This window comes from Schistocerca gregaria, chromosome 2, assembly GCF_023897955.1.
Source record: "Schistocerca gregaria isolate iqSchGreg1 chromosome 2, iqSchGreg1.2, whole genome shotgun sequence".
NCBI classification, from domain to species: Eukaryota; Metazoa; Arthropoda; class Insecta; order Orthoptera; family Acrididae; genus Schistocerca; species Schistocerca gregaria.
This window is the reverse complement of record NC_064921.1, coordinates 438287573-438299799: the sequence shown is the minus strand read 5'-3', so window position 1 is coordinate 438299799 and position 12227 is coordinate 438287573. Positions and strand designations below refer to the sequence as shown.

General features: G+C 45.3%; 1 protein-coding gene across 2 annotated transcripts in view; it reads left to right on the top strand.

Moving 5' to 3' along the window:
• Positions 1 to 12227, top strand: part of LOC126325205 (toll-like receptor 4) — a 101983-nt gene that overhangs the window by 72331 nt on the left and 17425 nt on the right. For both annotated transcript variants that reach the window (XM_049995153.1, XM_049995154.1), the window contains exon 4: positions 4334 to 4858. In XM_049995153.1, the coding sequence (XP_049851110.1) occupies positions 4334 to 4858 (525 nt within the window). The remainder of the gene's footprint in view (positions 1 to 4333; positions 4859 to 12227) is intronic.

Below are 12227 nucleotides of genomic sequence, written 5' to 3'. Positions count from 1 at the left end.
GTGAAAGCATTCATCTGGTGGAATCAGAAGACTTTTAATATGTAAATATCATCCGTGACTGGCCGCTGTTAAGTCCTGGAAACAACGACTCAAGCTTTTTAAATTTTGACAACAACTCTTGAGATACGAAGCCAGCAATTGCGAGTGCAGTGGACTTTCTCTGTGAGGTTGCCATTCTTAGGTTTCTGTCTCTGAAATGTTCGATGCCTGCATCAGACAACAATGGCTCACTTGCACAAAATTCCAGAAACCGCTGTAGCAAACTGAGGACTAATAAAAACTAACAGGTTTGATATGAGGCGTACTCCTTCACGCTTGTCTGTGACGTCATAGGACTTTCCTCGATGCTTCGTTCACAAAGGTCATAGCCCACGAAAATGTGGCTCACGCTTACGTGTTACGCTCTCTCGGAGAGCACCGTAAGCTATTAAGCTGACCAGATTGGTAGGGAAATGGAAAATGAGAGAGAAAAGGCCGAAATACTGAATTCAGTACTGTGAAACTATTACACCCTTCAAAAATTGTTAACACGATCCCTCCTTTTAACCTTCGCATGAATGCTGAAATGGCAGATATTGGGATAAGTGATCGAGGATTAGAAAATCAACCAAAATGCTCAACAGCGAAAAGGCATTTGGACTGCATAAGATACCAGTGAGACTCTGCACAGATCTTTAGAAATACAGTTCGGTCTTTCCGTCAATGAAATCCACACTTCGTAGATAAGGCGTCCACGTTGATGGATGCCATGTTCATTGGCTTTTGGATGGCATTCGATACGGTCTCATAAGGGCAGTTAATAAAACAAGTGAAAAAAATTATGAACGTACCGAGTATAGGGCCAGATTCATGACTACACTGAGTAAGAGGTAGAACTCAATACTATTTTTCATTTTATATATTATGTTCGTCCGAAGCTCGTGGTCTTGCGGTAGCGTTCTCGCTTCCCGCGCACGGGTTCCCTCATTCGATTCCCGGCGAAGTCACGGATTTTACCTGCCTCGAGAGGACTGGGTGTTGTGTCGTCTTCATCATCTTCATTAATCCCCATTACGGTCGGAGGAAGGCAGTGGCAAACCACCTCCGCTAGGACCTTGCCTAGTATGGCGGTGCGGGTCTCCCGCATCGTCCCGTACGATCCGCGGAAAATGGGACCTCTTCATCATCATGTCATGTTCCGTAGGACCAAATTGAGAAGCAAGTCTCTATTGTCATGGATCGAATCAGTACATGAAATTATAACAGAGTAATAATGAGAACATGAAACTTCTATGAATCCTATGCAGATGACAAGCCATAAGTTCAAACAAACATAATCAATACAGGAATTAGTATATTTCTTCAATTTTTCCAGGAGTTCTTCGACAGCATAGGAGTGAGCCATAAGGAAACTCTTCACTTTAGAGCTGAAAGTGCGTGGACTGCTGGTATGCTTGAATTCTTGTGGCAGCTCATTGAAAATGATGCAGCAGAATACTGCGCACCTTTCTGCACAAGAGTCAAGGATGTGCGTCCCAAAAGCAGACTGAATTTTTGCCTAGTACTAACTGAGAGAAAGTTGATAACTTTTGGGAAGAAGCTGATGTTGTTAACAACAAATGACAGTAAAGAAAATACGTTCTGAGAGGCCAGCGTCAGAATTTCCCGACTACTAACAAGAGGTTCGCGAATGTACACCACATATTGCTCGAACCGCCATTTATGAGGCAAAAATACGCTTTTTGAATCCAAAGAGTTACCCAAAAAAGTAAGACCATACATCATAAACGTATGAAAATAGCCTAAGTAGACTACTTTTCGTGTTGAACTATCACTTATTTCAGATATTGTTCTAATAGTAAATAAAGCAGCATTTTGTTTTTCAACAAGACCCTGAACAGGAGCTTTCCACGACAACTTACTATCTATTTGAACACCTAGGAATGTGAACTGTTCAGTCTCAATAATCATATGCCCATTCTGTGTAGACAAAATGTCAGTTTTTGTTGAATCGTATACCGGAAACTGTAAAAAATAAGTCTTACTTTGATTTAGCAAAAAATTATTTTCTATAAGCCGTGCTTTTAACTGCATTGTTTGATAGTGTGTCAATACTGCACATGGCATCCTTCACTACTACATAAAAAATAAGTCTTACTGTAATTTAGCATAAAATTATTTTCTATAAGCCATGCCATAAACTGCATTATTTGATACTGTGTCAATACTGCACATGGCATCCTTGACTACTAATCTGGTGTCACCAGCAAACAAGTATTTTAGAATCCCTGTAATATTAGAAGGCATATCATATAATATAAATAAGAAACAGTAGCGGCTCCAGCATCGACTCCTGGGGCGCCCACTGGGACACAACGTCGTAGCCATTCTCAATATTGCGGCGAATAACCTTCTGCTGTCTGTTCTTAAAGTAAGAGGTGAACCAGCTCCATAATGGTCCAACTTCCGCAGTAATATTTTGTGATCAACACAATCAAACGCCTTAGTCAAATCAAGGAAGACGCCTGGCGTTATTCTTGGCTCTAAGCACTATGGGACTTAACATCTGAGGTCATCAGTCCGCTAGACTTAGAACTAATTAAACCTAACTAACCTAAGGACACCACACACATCCATGCCCGAGGCAGGATTCGAACCTGCGACCGTAGCGGCAGCGCGGTTCTGGACTGTAGTGCCTAGAACCGATAGGCCACAGCGGCCGGCGTTATTCTTAACGGGACGAAATCGACATGTGTAAAACGAATTTCTGGAGTACCCCAACGAAGAGTTTGATATGTCCTTGTGGCTTTTTGCAGACTATGGTACTGTCTACAGCGTGGTTACGTCAGCAGGCTGCAGCGAAGTGCAGAAAGACCTACGCAGGAGTCTCGGATGTTGCAAGAACTGGTAGATAATTCTAACGTAAAGAAGTGTAACATATTGCTCGTAAATGTGCGAGAGATCGACTACTGTTCAATTAATTTACTAACGATAGATTACTGAAAACAGTTAACAACCGTAACATACCTAAGAGTAATCGCAAAGAGCGACCTGAAGTGAAATGACAACTTGATACTAACTGGAGGAAAAGCAAAGGCTAGCCTGTGAGTCACTGGAAGAATCTTAAGGAAATCTGATTTGTCCACACTCGCATGGGTCTGCGACCCCTACTAAGTAGGAGTAGCAGGGGACAGAGGGAAAGACAGAGAGAGAGAAGTGAGAGAGGGAAAGAGAGAGCGAAGAGAGCGAGGGGAAGAGAGAGAGAACATTCACGGAGAGACGATTCGTCATGCTGTCGCATAGTATGGGCGACAGCATTACTGAGTTGCTCAATAGACTCCAGTGGCAGTAGCAACAGAGACGTTGTGTGTGACGGAAAGGCTTATAGTTGAAATTTCAAAAACGTACATTCAAAGAGTCGCATATCATATTGCTGCCTCTAACGTGTGTCTCTCGAAATGACCACGACCAGAAAATCAGAAAAAATTGAGTCCAAATGGAAGTTTATTGACGGTCGTTTTCCCTACGGAGTATTCAGGAACGGAACAGGGAAGACAGCTACGTCTGCATACATACTCTGCAAGACACCGTATGGTCTGGAACCGCGTGACCGCTACGGTCGCAGGTTCGAATCCTGTCTCGGACATGAATGTGTGTGATGTCCTTAGGTTAGTTAGGTTTAAGTAGTTCTTAGTTGTAGGGGACTGATGACCACAGATGTTAAGTCCCATAGTGCTCAGAGCCATTTGAAGCATTTTTGAACTTCATGTTGACAAACAACAATGGCCACTGGGGCACAATTGTTCGCGACTGGTCTAAAGAACATTTTGGACAATTCGAGCGAGTGATTTGGCCTCCCAGATCGGGACATAACCGGCAACACTTGCGAAATTGTGGTCACCTATAGAGGCTACATGACTCAATTTTTTTGCAGCGGACATCCAACGACTTGTTCACTCCATGACTTGCTGCACTACGCCACGCAGAAGGTGGTTCGACATGATATTTGGAGGTATCCCATGACTCTCGCCACCTCAGTGCAGATGTTGATGTTAATGTAGAAGATTGACATATATTATGCAGAAGTCCATATGTAGTAGAAATTCTGGAAAATGGTTCAAATGGCTCTGAGCACTATGGGACTTAACATCTGAGGACATCAGTCCCCTAGAACTTAGAACTACTTAAACCTAACTAACCTAAGGAGAACACACAACACCCAGCCATCACGAGGCAGAGAAAATCCCTGACACCGCCGGGAATCGAACCCGGGAACCCGGGCGCGGGAAGCGAGAACGCTACCGCACGACCACGAGATGCGGGCAGAAATTCTGGAGCGTCGTTAATTCTGCAGGTGCGTGGACTCGCTGAACCTAGCGAACAACTCGCTGGCGAATATCGACGCCAACATGCTCGCCAGCCTCGACGTGCTGAAAACTGTGTGGCTGAGCGAGAACCCTCTGCACTGCGACGGGTGCGCGTTCCAGCAGTTTCGCGAGTGGCTGCGGACGACGCAGGTGGAGGTGAGAGCGGTGGGCGTCCCCACGGGGGCGGCGACGTCGCTGCGCTGCACCACGCCCCCAGCCTTCCTGGGCATGTCTGTGGCGGCGGTGGCGCTGGTCGGCGACCTGGACGAGTGCGCTGCCGACTACCCGGCCGATTCGAGGCGGCGCGAGCCGCTGCTAGCGGTCGGCCTCACGCTGGGGGCGGCGCTTCTGGTGCTACTCTCGGCCGCCGTCGGCGTCTGCTACCGTTACCGCTTCGAGCTCGCCTACAGCGCTCACCTCCTGCGGCTGCGAGCCCGCGCCCGCAGCAGCCGTCGCAAAGGGCGCGGCGTTGCTGACGACGTCTTCCTGTTCGACGCTTTCATCTTGTACAGGTAGGGCGCGTATAAAATAGCTTGCCTCTCTATACTGTGTTCATCATAAGCATAAACCTGATGTAAGCATTACACAAGATATTCTTCCGAGTTTGCGGGTATCTCACTGAATTTCGTTTCAAGTGGAGCGGAAGCCAAGCTCTCTCGAGCACTGTAGAGTATGATTAATAGGATACGTTTTAAGCCATATGCCGCGCGGGATTAGCCGAGCGGTCTTAGGCGCTGCAGTCGTATACTGTGCGGCTGTTTCCGGCGGAGGTTCGAGTCCTCCCTCGGGCATGGCTGTGTGTGTTTGTCCTTAAGATAATTTAGCTTATGTAGTGTGTAAGCTTAGGCACTGATGACCTTAGCGTCCCATAGGATTTCACACACATTTGAACATTTTTAAGCTATATGTTACGCGCACATCGACGGAGTGATGACAGTGGACAACAGTTTTATCAGCGCACTTAACTTGGGCAGCACTGGCCATCTAGGAGGTGCAAATAACCTGCACTGCTGTAAGCAGTTGCAGGTAAGACGAAAAAAGAGACGAGCAGAGAAACAATACAGCTTGGAAAGTAATTTAATTTTTAAATAGAATAATACACTGAAGCTCAAAAGAAACTGGCGTAGGGATGCGTATTCAAATACAGAGATATGTAAACCGACACAATACGGCTCTGCGGTGGGCAACGCCTATATAAGACAACAAGTGTCGGGCGCAGTTGTTACTGCTACTACAACGGGTGGTTATCGAGATTTAACTGAGTTTGAACGTGTTGTTGTAGACGGCGCATGAGCGATGGGACACAGCATCTCCGAGGGATCGATGAAGTGGGGATTTTCCCGTACGACCATTTCCGAATGTACCGAGAATATCAGGGATCTGGTATAACAGCAAGTCTCCCCCATCACTACGGCCGGAAAAAGATCCTGCAAGAACGGGACCAACGACGACTGAAGAGACTCGTTCAACGTGACAGAAGTGAAACCCAATCGCAGATTACTCCAGATTTCAATTCTGGGTCATCACCAAGTGCCATTCGACGAAACATTATCGATATGGGCTTTAGGAGCCTAAGGCTTGATGATTGCACGACACAAAGCTTTACGCCTCTCCTGTACCAGTCAACACCGACATTGGACTGTTGATGACTGGAAATACGTTGCTTGGTCGGACGAGTTTCATTTCAAACTGTATCGAGTAGATGGACGTATACGGGTATGGAGCCTACCTCGTGAATCCATGGACCCTGCATGTCAGCAGGGGACTGTTCAAGCTGGTGGAGGCTCTGTAATGGTGTGGGGCGTGTGCACATGGATTGTTATGGGGGCCTGATACGTTTAGATACGACTCTGACAGATGAGACGTACGTAAGAATCCTGTCTGTTCACCTGCATCCACTCATGTCCATTGTGCATTCCGACGGAGTTGGCAGGACAATGCAACACTCCACACGTCCAGAATTGCTACAGTGTATCTCCAGGAACTCTCATCTGAGTTTAAACACTTCCACCGGCTACCAAACTCCACAGAGATGAACGTTATTGAGCATATGTGGGATGCCTTGCAACGTGCTATTCAGAAGGGATCTTCACCCCCTCGTACTTCTACGCATTTATGGACATCCGTGGAGGATTCATGGTGTCAGCTCCCTCCACTACTACTTCAGACAATATTCGAGTGCATGGCACGTCGTGTTGCGGCACTTCTGCGTGCTCACGGTTTGATTTTTCAAATGGTTCAAATGGCTCTGAGCACTATGGGACTTAACTGCTGAGGTCAGTAGTCCCCTAGAACTTAGAACTACTAAAACCTAACTAACCTTAGGACATCACACACATCCATCAACAAGGCAGGATTCGAATCAGCGACCGTAGCAGTCGCGCGGTTCCAGACTGAAGCCCTAGAACCACTCGGCCACACCGGCCTGCTTTGATTTTTCATTTTTGTTCTGGAAACTTAATTCGTTGTTTTCTTCCTTTAAACAACCTTTATTAACAATCTTTCATAAAATATCGATAATTAAGAATTTATATTTGCAATGAAAACTGGACTTTGTGTGCAATATATAATTAGAAACAAGAAGATGTGCATTTTTCATAGCAGAATGATAATTAGGTACCTGTTAAGTAGTGTAAATTTGATGAACTTTACATTAAAAACCTGTAGGTATTACAAACTGAACGAAAAAAAGATCCGAGCCATTGATCCACGGATTTATCATAACGATACCGAAAAAGGAGCTGCGTCTTAACTACAGTAAATACGAATCCTTGGAAAACTTCAAAGCTGTTTTTTTCTGTAAACTTGTGAAAACAGTCACTTTTTAAGAGTGTTCTATGGGCAATTTTCGCCACGAAGCAGGAAGCAGCGTCAGCCTTTTTCACACGCCCAACTGACAGCGCGACAACCAGAATACAACAGTACAGCGAATGTTACTGTAAATGATTTTTTATATAAAAGCTACATTTCTAAAGCATTTTGAAGAGAAACTTTGATGGTAGTTACTATAAAGGTTGATTTACTGTTACTTAGTAGCAAGATATCTAATACGTAAGTGCGATCTACACTGGTGTCTAAAATTAAGGCAACAAAGTGCTATTACACCGTCCAGTGTCTCATTAACTATGTAATCAAACAGACTCTCAACAGATGTCTGTATGATCATGGTCTGCACGGAAGAAGGCATTCGGGAAACAGACAAAAACGCCAACGATGAAGTCAGGGTTCCTATCGAACACGGTAGTGCTTGCCGGTTAGTCCTATGGCCATAATCTCTGAGTACACAGTCACAGAGGGTGCAGCATGGTACAGAGAAGACACCTACCAGACTCGCTGTGGTGGAGGGCTCACGAATGTTGGAAGCAGGACCCTACCAGCTAATGTGCCGCACTGGCTTCAGTGCCTAGAACTTAGAACTACTTAAACCTAACTAACCTAAGGACATCACACACATCCATGCTCGAGGCAGGATTCGAACTTGCGACCGTAGCGGTGGCGCGGTTCCAGACTGTAGTGCCTAGAACAGCTAGGCCACCCTGGCCGGCTAAGGCGCTACAGTCATGGACTGTGCGGCTCGTCCCGGTGGAGGTTCGAGTCCTCCCTTGGGCGTGGGTGTATGTGTTTGTCCTTAGGATAATTTAGGTTAAGCAGTGTGTAAGCTTAGGGACTGATGACCTTAGCAGTTAAATCCCATAAGATTTCAGGCACATTTGTTCTGTTGTTTCTGGAGTATGGCTATAGTTTAAAGAGATAGAGATTGTATCCCGAAGGCCAGGTTAGGGTCGATGACGTGCGGCACAGAAAGAGAGGACCGTTATTTGGCTGTAAACGCTGAGCGGTACCTCCTTAGTACTGCACAGCAACTGGCAACTGATCTCGGAGTATTCACTGCAAACGTTGTATAGAGACAAAGGGTGCATAGCAGGCTTCATCAGAGTAGTCTTTATTGTCTAAGACCTGCTGTATGTGTATCTCTGACGGATGTTCACAGAAGGAAACGTCTAGATTGGAGTCGTCAACATGCTACCTGGATGGTCGAACAGCGGACAAATGTTCTTTTCGCAGATGAGTCTCGAACTCGTCCGGGCAGTGATTATCGACGGATTCGCATCTGGAGGGAACGTGGAACACGATTTCAGGATCCAAACATTATTCATAGAAACCAGTATCGAGGAGGATCCCAGCAGGGATTATATGGACCACTCGAACACCTCAGGTATCGTGACGAGATCTTGGGACCTCATGTGCGGTCGTTTCTAGGTACTGTGAGCCCAGACTTCGTATTGATGGACGGTGATACTTGGCCGCATTGAGCACAGGTGGTTGATGTTCTCTTGGAGCCGGAAGATACTGCACGGATGGCGTTATCTACACGCTCTTCCGATTTGAATCCCACAGAGCACGTCTGGGATCTACGAGGGACACGGGTTGCAGTCACTAACCACTCTCCAAGACTTGCGAGCAGCTCTGCAGGAAGAATGGGCGTTACTGCCTCATCATGAAATTGATAACATCATTCACAGCATTTCTCGTCATTGTCAGATCTGTACTGCTGCCGTAGGTGGCCACACCCCATACTGAGCACATTAACCAGTTGTCGGAATGTGTGTGCAAATCCGTTAAGTTAGAAAAAAACGAAGATCGTTTTTGGTCTACCGTTATTCATGTTGCAGTTGTTAACGTTATGTGTTCTTTACATTGTTTCTACTTTACTATCACATATTTATACTGTTTTGTGGCAAAATAAGTGCAGCTTTGACAAATTTCCGTTTGTTGCTTTAATTTTGGACACCAGTGTACTTCGAAGAGCGTGACAACAGCAGTGTACATGTGCTACGGCTGCTGACCAATCATCGCGATTGTGTGTGTCTACATCAGGTGAACGAAGTAAAGCCGTGCAGCAGGTGCGTAGCGGATGGGTCAATGGTAGAGTCTATTTAATAAGATAAAGAGATAGTGCTACGCTGTCCATTCAGTTCTCAATACCCATCACTGAACACACAACAGACTATAACGACACATTATTTCGTAACGCAATGCTACACATATTATCATCTGACATGAGGACCACAGTAATGGTGTTGGGTTTCCAATTTATGTACCACAACTGGCCATTCACTTGCCTGAAACAATGATAATGAGTGAAGCGTTGAGCTCAGAAAGATTATAACGAGTTGGAGCTTTGGTTATTTGGTTTCTAGAAAAAAAATGAAAAAGCATTATAGTGCGATAGTGTTGTATGAAATGACAGATGTATTATTGTTATTAGTTACTTTAGTTATGTTTGTTACCAAACCCCTATTCTGTGTTGAATATACGGGGAGCCAACTCCTGAAGAATCGTCAGGCACAGTGTCTCTGGTGTTTCAGTAGGTATTTGGAACTTCGTTTTCGCATTGCGTAGCTGGAGTCAGCCCAAACAAATAACGCTCATCATGTCTTCCACGCGACGCCCAGCAGTCGACGGAAATCGGCGTTTTGTTTGCCGTTACAAACAAAATTATTTTTAAAGCGATATGTTACTTGCCCATTCGATGGAGCGGTCCCAGAGTAGAGTAGAGTATTCGTTTTATCGATATGGATTAATAAGAGCAGTAAATCTCGAAACCAGTAATCAAGCAGCGACACTATCGCCCTGACGTATGACTGCTAACGCCAAGAATACAGCGCTATTGAATCGCTGCTAGATTCTGTTTATTCTTCGTGCTTTACTGTCCCTGTTAACACATATCGATAAAACGAATATGGCACTGGACTAATCTGGGAGCGCTCTATCGAATGGGCACGATACATTCCACTTTAAAAATAATTTTGTTTGTAACGAGAAACAAACCGAGAGTTTCCGACGACCCTGTGCGTCGCATGAAAGACGTGACGCGAACTATTGTTTGAGCTGACTTCAGCCGCACAATGCGGAAACGAAGTTGCAAATATCTACTGAAACAGCAGATTAATTGCGCCTGACGGCTCTTAGGAGAGGCAACCCACATATAATGTATTCTATAGAACGCATTCATCAACTAATACTTTTTTACTTGTGTTTTTAAATAAGTTCCCTTTAGTAATCTCTTTAACGTCCTTGGGTAATTTAGTGTACATTTTTTGCCATTGGAGGGAAAAGTTATTTTGAATTTATATTTATTTATTCGTGGTAAATTTAAAGTCAGTCTAGATGTTTTCAACGGTCATGGACAGAGATGTATGTGCAGTAATTGTCAAGGTTAGATTGGGTATGCATAACAGGGTGGTAAATGTACTCACACGGTGTAATTATAAATTCTGTAGAGCCTTACACTGACCCCGATTACTGTTTTTACTCATTTTCCTTATGCCCCTTTTCTGTAGTTTGGAAACTGTGATCATACACTGAAGGACCAAAGAAAATGCTACAGCTGCCTAATATCGTGTAGGGCTCCCGCGAGGACGCAGGAGTGCCGCAACACTTCGTGCCATGGACTCTCCTAATGTCTGGGGTAGTGCTGGGGGGGAAGTGACATTCATAAATCCGTAATAGTACGTGGGGGTGCAGATCTCTTCTGATCAGCACGGAGCAAGGCATCCCAGATATGCTCAATAATGTTCAGTCTGGGGAGCTTGGTGGGCAGCAGAAATGTTTCAACTCAGAAGAGTGTTTTTAGAGCCACTCTGTAGCAATTCTGGACATGTGGGGTGTCGCATTGTCCTGCTGGAATTGCATAAGTCCGTAGGAATGCACAATGGAGATGAATGGACGCAGGTGATCAGACAGGATGCTTACGTACGTATCACCTGTCAGCGCCGTATCTATACGTATCATGGGACCCGCATCACACCATCTGCACCCGCCCCACTCCATTACAGAGCCTCCACCTGCTTGAACAGTCCCCTGCTGACATTCAGGATCCATGGATTCATGAGGTTGTCTCCATCCGCTCGATACAATTTGAAACGAGACTCATCCGACCAGGCAACATGTTTCCAGTCATTAACAGTCCAAAGTCGGTAGTGGCGCGTCCAGGCGAGGCGTTAAGCTTGTCGTGCAGTCATCGAGGGTACACGAGTGGATCTTCGGCTGCGTAAACCCATATCGATGATGTTTCGTTGAATGGTTCGCACACTGACTCTTGTTGACAGCCCAGCAATGAAATATGCAGCAATTGGCGGAAGCGTTGCACTTATGTCACGTTAAGCGATTTTCTTCAGTCGTCTTTGGTTTTTTGCAGGATCTTTCTCCGGCAGCAGCGATGCCGGAGATTTGATGTTTTACCGGATTCCTGATATTCGCGGTAAATTCGTGAACTGGTAGTACGGGAAAATCTCCACTTCATCGCTACCTCGGAGACGCTGTGTCTCATAGCTCTTGCACCGACTATAACACCACATTCAAACTCACTTAAATCTTGATAACTTGCCACTGTAGGAGCAGTATCCGATCTAAAATCTGTATGTAAAGTCAGTAAGTGGGTCAAAATCATCTATTTATTCTCTCAACGACCACACGGGCACCGTAAAATATCTAGGCGTAACTATCGAGAGCGACCTTAAGTGGAATGACCATATAAAACAGATGATGGGAAAAGCAGACACAAGACTCAGATTCATCGGAAGAATCTTAAGGAAATATAACTCATCCACGAAAGAAGTGACTTATAAGGCGCTTGTTCGCCCTATTCTGGAGTATTGTTCATCTATCTGTGATCCGTATCAGGTAGGACTGATAGATGAGATAGAAAAGATCCAACGAAGAGCGGCGCGCTTCGTCACGGGATCGTTTAGCTGGCGAGAGAGCGTTACGGAGATGCTAAACAAACTCCACTGGCAGACGTTACAAGAGAGACGTTGTGCATCACGAAGAGATTTACTATTGAAATTCGGGGCAGCTCTTTTCAGGAGGAGTCAGACA